Below are 15,252 nucleotides of genomic sequence, written 5' to 3'. Positions count from 1 at the left end.
TAGGCCTGGATCTGATCTTCAGTGCCTTGCAGAAACTTTAGAGACTTTTTGGTCAGCAGCTCTATCCTGGCAAGAGACTAGAAGAGTGCTAGAAGTCTGGCATCAGATACAGAATCCACCTAGAAATTCCTTTTTTTTTTTTTCTTTTTTTCCTCTTCTCCCTGTGGTGTCAGACAGGTGGTGATTCAGCTCCCAAAACAAGCTGCTTCTGGTTTGCGGTGCAAGTAGTATGAATGTGGAACTGCTCCCAGCAGAAAGAAACATTTCTGGGAAGCGAGCTGGAGTATTTCCAAACCAATGTCCCATGGAAGACAAGAAGCATTATTAAAAGAGGCTGAAAGCACAGTAGGGGAGAAGTATCATATCTTGACAAGTGCAGCCTGTGGGTGTTGAGCATGGGAGAGAGGTTAAATCACCCTTTCGGATCATATGTGGTGTAATTCATCCTCTTGAGCTATTTATGTCCAATTATCTATTGGCTGCCATAGGGATGAATACAGTTTTGTCTTTGTACTTAAAGACTGAAAAATGATAACCAAGAGACTGAATTTCTATCAAGGTTTGTGGCTAGAAAAATCTGACTCAGTATGAAATTGCTTACAGTGCATACGTTTGTTCTATTGGCTTTTCTGAATCAGTATTCATGAACTCTCAAGCCTTTTATGTTCTATTCCACCTTTATTAATCCTGAAGAAATCTGAGTAACAGTCCCAGTCTTAAAACTGAAACAAGCCATTCTATGTATGGTGAGCGGACTTCTGACTTTCCTCAATTACCTAATACTAGGAGAGCTGATGTTCTTGTCTGTAAGACAGGTAAGAGTAAAATCTGCCCTGCTTCAACAGAGTAGTAAGTCTGAAAAACTTACAGAACAGAGTTGGAGAAAATTGAAAGCAGTTTTGTATTTTAAGACTAAATTCAGTACCTTTTAGGAACTCTTGAGTGCCTTTAGTTTTCCTGCTAGGTGGTTTCTAAATTGAGTATTCATATTCTCCCAGGAAGTCCTTGCTGGCTTGAGTTTTAACTAAAACCTGGATTTCAGTCATGACAAAGTACAGGATGCAAGGAAATGCTCTAAAATATCCTCTGAATGTTGTGTTATTACTCTTACCAAAGATTCTTACCTTTTTTGTAACTAAATAGGTACATGTGTGGTAAAGAATGATCTTTTTTTTCCCTCTGTGCCCACCAAGGGATTTGTATAAATAAATGGAGGCATTCACAGTCTGTTACGTTCTTACCTCAAAGCCACAATTACTGGGGTTGGAAGAACTGAAAAGTATTACATAGAACTTGGTAATTTCATTTTTTTCATTTTTTCTTCCTCTGCTAAGGAATGTAAAAGTGATTCCTGAGCTAGTTGGCTAAGTCTGATTCTAGTGAAGAGCAAAGCTGTTAGGAACACGATGAAGGATTTCTGAATGCATCCTACCCTTGACCGAGCAGCCTATGCGCAATGTTCTGTTTTATTACAAAGCCATGTAAATCTGTCATTGGAATTCTGAGTCTGCTTGTGTTAGTTATTATAGCACTAGCAGCGTAAAACTGGCTGTCTGAACTCACTTTTTTTTTTAAGTACTGTATAAATATGTCTTGAGATGGTGGAGTAATGGGTGGGAAATAGGCAGGTGGGTGTTAAGAGAAGCAGCGATCAGGAGACTGACCACTAGCAGTCTAGTAGTTTGATATACATGCAGAAAGTTAGGGAGTTTTTTCTTAATGAAGTCATTTGAAGACTGATACAAGTTTCTCTCAGTGCTTGCTAAACTCTTTTCAGACCGAAGAAGAGATTCAGAAAATATTTGTCTAGTAAACTCATGACATGTGTAGAACACAATTAGGATCTGACCTCTTGATGCGAAGCAAATTGTCTGGTAGGTGTATAGAGGGAGAGAAGAATGCCCATGGAATGTGGCTAGAGTGCTGCAAGTTACCGCTGCTTCCAGAAATGCTGCAGTTGGCATATCTGGCCAGTGACCTAATGTTTCTTCTGTTTCTCTTCTTGTTTAAGTCTCTGAGGAGAATGTAAGCTATTATTTTGTTTCTCATCCAATGCTCAGTTGTCTTGTGTTGTAGCTTTTAATTTGCTTTTCTTTTTCAGGTGAAGCTCCAGAGATACTATCTGACCTAGTTTTGAATTAGCATGTGTTAAAATGGTTGAATTTGACATGCATTGGCAACTTCTCTTTTGATTAAATAAGGGGGTGGGAGTCTATTCTTAACTAAATACACCACATTGGAGATTTACGGATGATTGGCATGACCTGGCAGACAGACTTTGTTCATTGACCTTAGTGAGTCCTCTTCTTATTGTAGTGCTTCCACATTAAGTTCATTAGCAAGTTTAACAAATTAACTTCTGTGTAGATAAATTATTTAAAACAAAGACATCATAGAGTCATTAAGGTCATCTAGTCTAACCATCAACTCATCACTACCATGCCCACTAAGCCATGTCCCTCAGTGTCTGCAAAGGACCAACAGAAAGCACTTTCTGACTTTCTGGGGTGTGCATGTGACTCAAACACTTGCAGTACAAGGTCATTGCCATGACAACATGTCAGAGGTTATTAGGGAGGTAGTGGAGCCCATTACCTCATGGGATAGTCCTGCTTTGCTGACAAATGGGCATACCTTTTGGAAGAATATACTGGGTTGACTGCTTTAGGTTTTTTTTTCTTTTGCTATGGTTTAAATATCAGCCTTTTATACAACAGGAGTTTTGTTTTGCAGATGGTTTATTCAATCAGTATATCAGTCAACAAGAATACAAACCTCGCTGGGGACAGATTATCCCCAAAAGCTCCAAAGGTAAGGATTTTTCTGAAGCTATAGCCCTCATACCACTCATTCTTTCATGCTCCTTTCTGGGTATAGAGCTAGACATCGATGTAAAGAAGGCCTTTTGTAGGACAGCTGTTCTGGAGAATGGTATCATCTATGAAGAACTTGCCATTTGTCTGCAAATCAATGAAATGTAACTTGGTCTCTGGTTGAATAAGGAATGCTCCGAGAACACTAGCTGTCACTTCAAAGATAACTAATCATTTCACAAGTAAAACTCAGACTATAAGTTACCTGTAGGACTGTTTAGTGTGTGGAGTCATCTTAAAGGGAGATGTACAGCTAAGAGTGGCAAATAGATGCTTTATCTTTACATGGAATATTTCAGACTTGAAGTATATCTTTTGAAATCTTCATCTATTATACAGTAAATCCAAACTGCAGAATCTACCCCAAAATATTGACTACAAAGGACAAAAATGACTGTTGTGCAGCAACTGCAGGATTCAAAGGGCCAATCACCAAGCACGGAGCCCCATCCCTAAACTTCTCGGGGAAGGGTTATGTATGAATGTAAACAGACTTATCTTCCTGTAGAATATAGATTATCTTTCTAATATTGCTTCCCTGTCCTGAAAAATTAAAAGAAATCTGAAGTGGCTGGAAAACTACTTTAATTGGACAGTTGGAATTCCCTTATGTGAGAACAAATAAGAGGTGCAAAGCTAACTGTTATATCCATACTACTAGCCCTTTGTTTCCCTCCCTTGGGTATAGCGCTGTGTTGACTGAGTATCTGTTCTCATTTGTCTGCCTTTAGGCAGCATTGGATGAGAGATGAAAGGAGAACAAAAGATTTTCATTGTTCCCACTACTGGAAAGTTTCAAAGATAGCTCAGGCCTCATTTGTGAGGACCTGCATGCTTCAGGAACTCTCTGGATCCTTTGGAAGGCTCCTAGAATTGCAGCAGAGTACTGTATTCACTTCAGTTATTTATTGGAGCAGTCAGCAGATAATTGTACAATTTTATTTTGAATTTTACAATGTCTGGAAGAATACTAACTGAAGAACTGTCGAAGTTCAAAAATGATGAGTTAAGTTGCTCTTCTTTTGTATAGTACTTGAACTATACGTGAAGTTCTATCCTTTCTGTTTAAGGTCTTATAACAGATGACATTCTTTCACTCCTCTTTTTTCTTTTTTAAAAGGTGATGGGGAAGACAGCCGACCAGGGATGAGAGGAGGCCATCAGATGGTTATAGATGTTCAAACAGGTGAGTAGTTATCGATTTCTTTTCTCAATGAATTTAGTTACTTAATGAGATTTTTCATATAAGTATTGCAAATATATTCTTTTGAGAATGCCTTAATTTTAATTTTTGGAGAAAAATTGTACTTTTTAATAATTGCATTAAATAATCTGCTTTCTTTGCCTGGAGCATATTCCAGTTGCTTTCCCCATTTGCTTCTTCCCTGCTAATACCCCCGTTGGGCCTTTAACTCCTCACTTCTTTGCTAAGAAGCCAAGAACAAGTGGTTTAAATAATTTGTGTCTTTCTTCCCCCTTTTGAGCAGGTGCTTATACAGGAGAAATTAGGGATGATTATTTCCCTTATCTCTCCTATATATCCTCTGCTTTGGAATAGCACTTGAGCAATAAATCTGATGTGCTGGAATATTCCTCATATTTTGGTTAGAGTGGCTTCTAACTTCTGCTATTTTTATGCAGGAAGTTCCATTTAAATATAATTTACTTGATGCTTTTTATGAAAATGCTTTCAATAGCAGTTTAAAAAATGGTTCAACCTCTGTTTTGAAGAGCCCATAAAGAGAAGAAAGGAAGGAAGGTATAGGTAACAGTTTTGATGAACTCTGTACTCTATAATTTTCTGTGTCTTTATTTAATCAGATTTCTGTAGTGCGTCATTCCTGACTGAAGTGACTGTTCACTTAAGCTTCCCTGCCTGCATCTTTGCTAAACAAATAATTTGTATGAGTAATGGAGCTTTCCTTAGGAAAGAAGAAACAAGATCAGGGTTGTCAGTAGCAGAGAGGAATACAGGGTGGCAATGAAGGAGTTGGCAAAAAAAAAAACAACCAACTGCAGTAGGTGTCTCTCTTGTGGTCGTATGGAGAGGGATTGAAGCATGTGACAGGATAGTACCTTCAAGAGTAATTTGCTTAGTCATAGTGAACAAGCAGAAATGCAGAAGTCATTGCAGTCTTTGGCTGTTACTCAGTGTGTAGTTTTTGCTCTAGAGGAAGCACTCGAGTTATTTTGTATATGGAAGCGAACTTTTTTTGGTGGAAGATTCATTAGAATAAAATGCTGCTGGAGGATAGCTGGTGTCTGCCTACAAAAGAGGCTGTGAACGCTCCCTAGTGGCCTTAGTGAGTAAGTAGCAGTGTCTGTTTCACAGGCATGCTGAAGAAATGCCAAGCACTTCAATCTGGCAGTGACAGTCCTTTAGACCTGCTGAAAGGAAAAAAAATGACGGTAGCATGAGTCTTCGTTTCCATTTCTGTTGGTTTTCTTAAGTCTTATTAAGTATATAATCTCTGCATTTCACTTGTCACTCTGCTTCAACAAAGCAGTATAAAGCACAGATTTTTTTCTTGTATTTTTTTTCTTCCCCTAATTGCTTAAAACTGGTTGGAGAGCATCTACAGAGAAAGAGTGGCAGGATATGCTCCTTCAGAAAGTTTTTCTGTGGAGCATTCAGGAAGTTTAGGAAGTTTGGGAAGTTGCCCTTACTTTTGCTTCCAGACACATTGAGGCTTGTAAAAGCTTGTATGTTTTTGAGATTAAAAGCTTTGCCATGTAATTTAGCTTACAAACAGGCCAGGGGAAGTTCTTGGTACTGTTTGTATTCTTAAAACCAGCTGCTGCTGACTGCTTGAGTTTTCTTTTGAAGATAGGTAGCATTTAGTGAGACTGTGGGAGTTTGGCCAGTTAGGTCAGGATGTGTTTTACAGGCTGGAATTGGTCTCCCTGGCCAGTCATGAGCAAATCAAGTATTAAGAGAAAAAGGAGCAGCAGCATGCTTGCAGACATCATCCATTCCTTACAAAAAAAACAAAAACAACAACCAAAAAACAAAAACCAAGACCAGGCTTACATGAATCATGAGAATTTTATTACATAAAAGTAGCAAGTTTTGGAAGCAAACTTTAATCGCTCATGCCCAGGTCTGCTGTAGCTATTAATATAGCTGCAGCTGGTTCTGCTTTTTGATTAACCTCAGGGAAATATTAACCAGTTGCTACTGATGACAATAATAAACGCTTATTTTTACTAAGTTTTGTATAGTATAGAGCCTGCCAGATGCGTATATGTGTTAATGTCAGGATAGAGGAGATGAGATGGTAAGCAGTTGAGCTAGATCTTGAGTTATTGATGGTGATTCAGTCTGCTGAGTCTCTCATTTATACTTTTAGTTTCAGATGGGGTATAGTCAGACTTCGTCCAGGCTGTCTTCTAGCATGTTTTATCTTCCAGTTAGAATAGGCTGAAGGTAACTAAAAGGGCAATTATGGCATCTCTATTGGCATACAGTAACTTGTAGTGGTGTAGCTCACTTGTGTCTTATGTTTAAGTGTTTAATACTTACTGCAGATGTCTTGGAATAAGTAGTGTTCTTTGTGCTTTGAAAAACTTATATAGCATGTTGAAATGAAGAGGCAGGCATTTTGGGGTATAGAGCTTGCCTTCTACATGAAAAATTTGGTAATCAAACTCTCACAGTTTTTCCAGATCTCTATTTGTATTAGTGCTCAGATGGAAATCATCTGGGTGGCAGAATTAGGAAGTTGTTCTTGGTATGCTTATAGAGAAATATTTACTATGAGGCACTCCTAGTTATAGTTGGAAACTGCTGTTGCACGTGTTAAGACTCTAGACTTGAAATGAAAACAGAAGGATTACGTTTCTGCTTTTTGTGTAAGGTACTTGTCTTATGTAGCTCTCTGTATGAGAACCTAGAGAGTTTTCTGCTCCCTTTTCTGAGGAAGGAGAAGTGTTGGGGGAATTAAAACTGGGGGCTTAGATTAAAAATACAAACAGAAGCATTCCCAGAACACCTAAAGTGCAAGTAACCCCAAAGCTGTGCAGGGACATTCTTTGTAAAGTGAACTGAACGTCAGCCATGAAAACCTTCTATGATTTATGTAGGTCCTGGTGAAATTTTCAAGCATTGAAGTGCAGGTTTGTATATAATAATATTGCTTCCCAGATGCATTAAGTGCTGATAGAGTGATTGCTCAGTGCGGTTCAGGAAGAAAGCATGTAGACATCTGTTTAGCACTGCTTTCTTGATTAACATAGCTTTAATTATGACCCCTCAGGACTTTCTGTAGTTCAGTTATGACATGTTTTGAAACAGCAACTCTGGAAGAAAGTGAGAACAACTAAGCAGAGTGCCACATTCAGGTTTGAAGTTTTTAATCTACGATTTAGGGGAGTCCTGTCTTTCAGATGTCTGGCTTGTAATTCCCTGGGTAAGGTGGGGCTTTTTTGTCTACCCTTACAGAGGAGGCACAGTTTTGTGTGAATTATAGTGTAGACTCTAAAACTATGTAACTTATTTTGGTAACAGAATGATGGAAGGCTTTTTAGGATTTGAAAAGAAAATGAACTAGTATTGAAATTATTTTATTTAAAAGACTTTTTGGTAATATATCCTAATTGTTTCCAAGATTCATCATTATTTCGTTTAGAATATCGTTATGTTTTTTGTCTCGGTTGTGTTAACTTTGTCTGTTTCTCCTAACTATGGCAACTGAAATGTATTATAAAGGAAAATATTAGTGGAATGATCTTTATCAGTGTTTGTGCTACCTCTGTTCAGTCTCTGAAGCAAAATTAATTTGTTATTTCGGGTGTATGTTACTTGCCTTTCCTTTTGTGGGAAGGAATTATTTCATTCTGTTAGATAAGTGAAAAGAGATCTGTAGGTTGGGAACAGTGGGCGATTCAAAACAGTGGGCACAGTATGCCATACTATATGTAGAGATGATGAAACAGTCTCAAAAGAAACATGGAGCTATGGGAAAGATGAAGCGAGAACAGCAAATGTGGGGAAGGATGCTGTTTTGCCTGGGGAAAACATTGCTACCCATAAGATATTTTATTTAAAGACAGGACTTGTGTACAAGATGAAGAGATCTCTGAAACAAAACACAGATGGCTTCTAAGCTCTGAAATACAAACAGCTGCTGCATCCTGGAGGTTACTCAACTTCATGGTGCTTTCACATTTGAGAAGATGACTTTGTGTGCATTGTAGGCCTACCCAGACTAGCTAGAGCCTGAAAAAATTGTAACCAGCCACCATCTGCACTGAAGTGATTCAGAAACTGAATGGTGGACAAGAAAATTCAACATCTGTCCGTGTATTTGTGCTCAGTGTGCTTCTTTACAAAGAACACGATACAGCTTGCAGATAGCTAAAGAATGATATGGTTGCTGCAGGAGATGTGGAGAAAATGGGCGTTCATTTCAGGGGATAGGATGAAGAACAATGGACACATTGCAGCAAGAGAAGTTCTGGTTAGCTACACAGAGGGGGGAAAAAAATTGCACAAAACCAATAAGAGATGATCGAGATATTATGAAGAATCCATCCTTATAATAATTCAAAGCTCTACAAAACCTGCTTTGTTACTGAAATTTGCTCTTCTGTGAGAGGTTAGAAAGAAGACTATGGCAGATTTGTAGAAGTCTTACGTGCAAAAAACATTTCACTGATTAGTTAAGTCACCAGAGTTGGAGTGTGTTCATTGCCTTGATAAAACAGGGATTCTGCAGTAGGCCAAGCTTAATTTATCAGCCTGCCCTTAACAATTTTCCATTTTACATCCTGATAGGAAAACTTGCTGTGCCAGAATCCCATCAAAGATTTCATCGTGCAGTGAAGACAGAGTTAAGAGAAGTTTGAAAAGCTGACTTCGTGAGCTTATCCAAGCCTAGACTGAAGCTCCTGCAGGGTTTTGGGGATTTAACAGGGACTGGAGAGGGATACTGTATGTACTCTTCCGAGAACAAGAAATTTGCAGAGGGGTTGTCTGGATATATGTTAATTTTTTTAGTGTATGCTCTCTGATACTTTGTTGAGGAGTGTTCTGGCACCTTCTAGTCTTTTGAAGAGTGAAAAAAGAAAATAATTTAGACATTGCAAAAATACTTTTGAATGAGCAAGCAGTTTAAAAATATTCATAGAACATATTTAAAAGTATTGAATTTTTTTGTTCAACAGTAAATGTGAAGGAGATAATGATAAGATGCTGGAGGAGGCATTTGATGTCCAAAATGTAACTAGTAAAAGCTTTGGGTAGATGCAACTGCTTTCATGTTTTTCTTGCTGCCTTACAGGTAGACTTGAAAAATTCTTCCAGTCTGTCCCTAAAGCAGAACAGAATTCTGTTTTAATAAAGCAACATTGATATTGCTGTGTGACATGCAGCTATGATGCAAGGAAGGAATCCCTTCCTCTGCCAGAGAACAACGTTCTTCCTGCCTGCATCTTGACTTCCCTAGTGTTACTCAAGTAGAAATAATTATACCAATGTGAGACTGCTGTTTTCCCCTCAAGCTTCACACACTAGCTGCCTGAAACCTTGTAGTCTGTTCCCTGTGTCTGATCTCCTCTTTGGTCATATACTGATGCATTGTTTAGACGTTGTGGCAATACCAAGGAATGGTGACATTGTACTCTGGGTCTGTCTTAGTGAGTGCTTTCCTTGAAAAAGTAACCCTTCCCATGAAATCTGAATTGAAAAATAGACTGGAAGGTGTGATACCAGTTGTGAAAGTGAGAGTAGTTCAATTTTTGTTTTAGGAAAAAAAAAAAGCTACCCTTCTCCCCTCTGCCCTTCCAACTGTTTTTTTCTTATAATTTGGGAGAACAATTGTGAACTTTAAAATTGTTGAAAAGTGATTTTCCTGATATTACCAGTAGCAAATGAATTTACATATTAAGAAATGTTTTTGTTACTTCTGTAATAACATTAAAAATGATGGTTGTTCTGGGTCTAGTAGTGATAGTCTTTCATCTGGACTTCAGTTTTATATCAAGATAAAGAAGGAATTTGGTATACAGTTCATGTATGCTCATGTTATTGCTGTTGCTCAAGGAATCTGGGAATGCTCACAGTTCACGCTGACTGTACCCCTTTTTATACACCACTTAGTTCTGTGAGCTTGATTTAGGTGAATTTTAAAATCTGAGTTTTCATCAAATTCATTCAGATTTGCTATTAAATTTCATCTGAGACAAGAAAGTCTTTACAGGCAGGCATGACATTTTGGCAAGGCCCCAGTAGGATACTTAGCCAGTGCCAAATCTTTTATTTTTCTCAGCTATCAATGAAGCTGTTGTGGTAATGTGGGTTTTGTGAGCTGTGAGAATTTATGCGCACAAAGAGACCTGCTCTTAGCAGGGAACACTGGGAGCCCTGAGTCCAGGAGGAAGGGTAATTAAAGTTAATGAACCAGGGTAACCTTTCCATGGTGATGACCACTGTCCTGATGGTAGGTAAGGGTCAGGGACTATTCCCGTTTTATAATCACACTTTTAGCTCTGCTCTTTAATTGGTGTTGGATTAAAAATTGGCCGTTACCTTCATAATAGGTCTGGCTTGTGGATTTTAAAGAAGTTTATAAAGCTCTGTGATTCTTAAGTGGCTTGTTCTTCTTGGACTTGGTTTTGTGTTGTATTAGTGTGATCTGAAGATGAAATATTTTTAGAATTCAAGACCAGATAGTGGTGTTACTGTAATGGAAGTGGCTTAATCATCTGTTGGTGTCATAACAGAGACTTATTCCTTATATGCTTCCTATGTTGGAGGCTTCATTTAGTTTCATCAGCAAGTCTGATAAGCTTTTGAACTTGCTGTGCTTGGAGTGGTTGTGAATTTAAGGTAACACGCTCTAAGGATGAGCCTGGAATGCTGACTTAAACTGTTACTGCTCTACTGACATGCTTTTGTGACATCAGATGAATTATATTATGCAAGCCATTTTCCTTGAAGAGGATTTCATAACTGAAGCAAGTTTTCCTTTATAAGAGATCAACTAAATAAAGGTTTTTGGCTGCTGTCTCAAAAATCTTTGTAGACTGTAAGTTTTGCATCAAGCAGGGGACAAACAGATTTCACTCATAAAGATTAATAATGACTAATGGCACTGGTGGACAAAGGAAGGGAAACTGGTGATGTCTGCCTGGACTTGTGCAAGGCCTTTGACGTAGTCCTGCATCCATCTCTAAATCGGAGAGAGATGGAGTTGAAAGCTGGACTATTCGGTGGATAAAGTGTATTCTTGATGGTTATAGTGCTAGGTGGAGGCTGGTTGTGAGTGGTATTCTCTAGAGGTCAGTCTTGGGACCGATGCTCTTCAACATCTTCATCAGTGGCCCAGACTGAGTGCACCTCAGCAAGTTTGCTGATGACATCCAGCTGAGTGGTGCAGCTGACACAACAGAAGGAAGGGATGCTGTCCAGAGGGACGTGTACAGGCTTGACCTACAGTCTGTTTATCACAGGTGTTTTGTAGGTATTTATGTGTTTAAAGGCATTCTTTTTTTTTTTAATAAAATTAATGTGTTCTTCCTTTTTTTATTAGAAACTGTTTATTTGTTTGGTGGCTGGGATGGAACTCAAGACCTGGCTGACTTCTGGGCATACAGTGTGAAGGAGAACCAGTGGACTTGTATATCCAGAGATACCGAGAAAGAGGCAAGTAGTACATTCATACTGTTAATACTGTATGAATTATTGTAGAGGAAAAATGCCATATTTCTAAAGTGCTTCTATATATACACAGTGTGCCAAATTTATGAACAACAACAACAACAACAAAAAAACAAACTTTCATGTTCAGAAGATTTTTGAAATAAGACTGGGAAAATGTGAAATGGATGTGAAATTCAGGTGTTAACGATTGCTTGGGGGAAAGGTTTATTTCCCAGGAGTAGACTGATCAGCCAAAAATCAGTTCAGTGAGTAAAACATAAGTTAAATAATGTGATAAGATGGAACCAGGCTGCCAAATAAACATTTCAGGCTTGATGCTGGTGTTGAGGCTCAGTAAAAATTTTCTTAGCTTCTGTCAAAAATGTGAGTAAAAATGGACAACCAGGAGGTGCAAATATGTAGAACAGAGAGTAACTGCCAGAGGCCATGCAATCCCAGGAGTTTTCATGGCATTCAAGTCATTTTACTTGGCCTGTTTTGCTTGCTTTTTGATGTATGAAACCTCTGAAATGAACGTAGATTGGGTTGTAGGGGATAACAAAAAGAGTTCCAACTTTGACTCATGTAATTCTCAAGACATTTCACATTATATATTAAAAATTTCCTGTGGTTATTGTGTTCAGAGTTCATTGCTTGTTTGTCAGAGCATAACTGAAGTAAATTCATGCAGTGTTGTCTTAAAGGATTGAAAAGATTGAGATTCCACCACTTTTTGATACCTAAATTCAGGAACTGATTTCCCCAAGTATTTACGAAAGGCATAGATGTGTTTTTTTCTCATTTGAATTTTTCTGGGTTCTTGTCACTAGCTTAATTTACGAACTTAAGAACACTTGAGTATTGCCATTTTTTCCTGGCAAAGGTGTTTAGAGGTTGCAATCAAGTAGGACAAATAGCCTTAGTGGAAAATCTCACCATAAAGCTCTTTCCCTAGCCTTTGCATCTGTGTGTCATGTACAGAGTTTTTAATGTTATTTAAAAAATGAGCAATAACGAAACTGATTGTGGCATTCTAGTACCTATCTTAATAGTGCTGTATAAAGGTTAAAAATTGTCCTTATGTTTCATATCTTTGCGAGCTCTTTTTTTCTCTTAACCCTTTCATCACTGCTTGCAGCCCTGTACTTCTCATGGCTTTTCACACATTTAGCAATACAGTGTTGAAACTGGATTTGGCCTTTCAGTGCTGTAGGGTCAGCTTGTGTAGCTGAAAAAAAAAAAAGAGTTCTTACTCTTCACCCAAAATAAAGTGGGATATGTGTGACGTAATGATGAGGAAATTGGGGTCTAACTCCTTTATCAACTTATATTCAAAAGATAAAGCTAAGACCATCTTTTCCTTTGATCCAGAAAATAGAGAGCCAGTAATAGTGAAAGCAAACAATTTTAACTGCTGCCTGTTTCACTTTTTTTCTTGTTTTGTAGCTACCTGGTGTTTGTTTTTTTTGTCTAACTCAGGATGCAATGTAATAAGGCCTTCCTGACAAAAAGGGTGACACTGTTTTCTTCCTTCACGAACCAGTGTGGGTAGTGCTGGTGTTTCTTTAAGGGGTTCATTTTCTGCAGTGTTTTTTTTCTGGGATTCTTTCTTATCCAGTTGAGCTTCTGTAGAGCTTGGGAGGCCTGGCTGGGATGCAAGGCATGAAACAGTGCCAGAAACAGCGTATGTTTTCTGAATTCCTCGTGCCTGACTCTAGCAGGGTAATGCTGGGATGGGAATAAAAGAATATAGAAAAGAACAGCTGTGGAGGAGACAGATTTTGGAGGAAGTAAAATTAGATTGCAGTGGCAGGTCAGGAAATTCAAGTGGAAGTTGGAGGGATTGTTGGCTGAGAAGAAGCAAGGTCAGGAAATTAAGAAAAGATGGAGGTTCAGTTGAATGCATGGGGAACTTTGAAAAAGACACATACTTAATATGAGTGGAGAAGTATTTAGAAATGGAGTTCCAGAATGGCTTTATGTTTAGTTACAGTCTGAAGTAGATGTCAGAAGACAACCTACAGAGGCATAGTTCAGGATTTTGATGACTTGAAGAAGTACATTGAACTGGCTGCCAGCACTTGCCAGCGGTGGTTTTTGTTTTTTTTCTATTGGAGTTCTGGACGAAACCTGATTTAGAAATGAAAAGGTCAACCTCAAATGGAGAAGTAAATTAAAAAACAAAGACTCCAGATGTTTCTCTAATAGGAACATCAACTATTCACAAACAACTTGCTGAAAGGAAATGTCTGTTGACATGGAATTTTTGAAAATATTCTAAGTAGAGTCCAATAGAACTCAGTCTTGTTTTTGTGTTATATTGTGCTTGTTCTGCTTCTAGCTATTTTATCCCACTTAATTTGTGACGCTGGTTGAATTAGCCACTGAATGTTTAAGCTTGGATAAGAGGAGATGGTTGCATATTATCCAACATCATCTTAAGGGTAACACAGAGCAACTCTTTCAGAGTAAAGGTACTGAGAACTTCTGATGCAGTGCCAGATTATCTTCATCCACTTGGCACCGCGGTACAAGAATTTGCAGTGACCTTTTCAGTAAATGGCGTTGTTTCTGTTTTTCTAAGTTTGCTCATGAGTTGGAGAAAGGTCTCTTTGTCACCTTAAGTTGCATTTGTATTCTTAACAGTTCAACTACCAATGCTAATTTTCCACAGTCCTCCTTATCTCATGAATAAATGCTTGCAGTTGTAGTGAAGTAACTGATGGCCTATGTTCTTTAAAAAAAAAAGATATTGTGAACTAAAGTGCAGCATTGTGTTGAGTTTCCAGAATATGTACCTTAGCAGCTGATGCTCAGACCGAAATTGGAACTTCCCAACTATTCTTTCATTGTATGGAGGCAACAAGGTTCCTTCAGTCCTTGTGAAATCATTCTCTTTCATGATCGTGTCCTTGCAAAGGAATTGCACCGTGACCTCTCAAATGGATCCACAACTTCTGTCTCCTCTGTGCAGTGCTTGAGTAGTCAACAGCTCTCCAAATTGGTCGGCACAAGGCATGGCAAAAGCATTTGAAGTGTAAGAGTCTTTAAGAACTTGTACCCTGAACCAAGTGGAATGTTCTAATAAATGTTGTCTGGAGGATGTATTAGCAGTAGGAGATTAGTGGACCTTTTCAGAATTTGGGAATAGTTTTAAAATATCAAATCTTGTCATTTCTTGAGCATTTTGGTACTAGGCCAGTGTCAATTAATAGAGGAATTTAATGTGAATGTTTTGGTATCTAATATTTGTAGTTTCCAAGCAGTAACTTTCTCATAGGGTAATTTAGTGGAATGAAGTACAGAAGGACAGTTGAGGTGAATAGGCAGCTGTAGGAAGGACTTCATTGGCAGTATGTTGACAATTCTGTGGACTTACAGAATCAAAATGCTGAGGGATATTGATGGCTCTAAAGATTCAATAATTGAGAATTGGGAAGCACTATATTTTGTATGTCTGTAGTATTCTTTTGCAATATTTTGGTACCTCCTATAGACATCAGAAAAGATGCACGATCTTCTTGGAAACAGTATTTTACTGTGCAAAGTGGTAGCTTCTGTTGTGCGTTTTGTGTTGATTCATCATCACTGTGGCTTTATGCTCATACGTCACCTCTGTGAAGGACATGGAAATTGTGTAAATGGATTAGGTTTAGGTGACGCTATTTCTCAAACTTCTAAGTGTTTCTTGACAAAAACTCTTCAGTAGCAGACAAGGTCTTTCTATGGGTTAATTGG

The 15,252-nt window shown here is 38.3% G+C and overlaps 2 protein-coding genes across 2 annotated transcripts in view; both read left to right on the top strand.

Annotated features, from left to right (window-relative positions):
* Positions 1-15,252, top strand: part of PRKCQ (protein kinase C theta) — an 826,629-nt gene that overhangs the window by 329,484 nt on the left and 481,893 nt on the right. The gene's annotated exons all lie outside the window — the stretch shown is intronic.
* The window catches only part of LOC100547613 (muskelin), a 47,703-nt gene that overhangs the window by 16,525 nt on the left and 15,926 nt on the right, over positions 1-15,252 (top strand). The window contains exons 5-7 of the mRNA XM_019615146.1: positions 2,734-2,811; positions 3,994-4,059; positions 11,405-11,517. Coding sequence (XP_019470691.1) covers positions 2,734-2,811; positions 3,994-4,059; positions 11,405-11,517 — 257 coding nt within the window. The remainder of the gene's footprint in view (positions 1-2,733; positions 2,812-3,993; positions 4,060-11,404; positions 11,518-15,252) is intronic.

This window comes from Meleagris gallopavo, chromosome 1 (genome assembly GCF_000146605.3).
Source record: "Meleagris gallopavo isolate NT-WF06-2002-E0010 breed Aviagen turkey brand Nicholas breeding stock chromosome 1, Turkey_5.1, whole genome shotgun sequence".
Classification (NCBI taxonomy): Eukaryota; Metazoa; Chordata; class Aves; order Galliformes; family Phasianidae; genus Meleagris; species Meleagris gallopavo.
The sequence above is the reverse complement of the archived record's forward strand: the minus strand, read 5'-3'. Positions and strand labels throughout refer to the sequence as shown.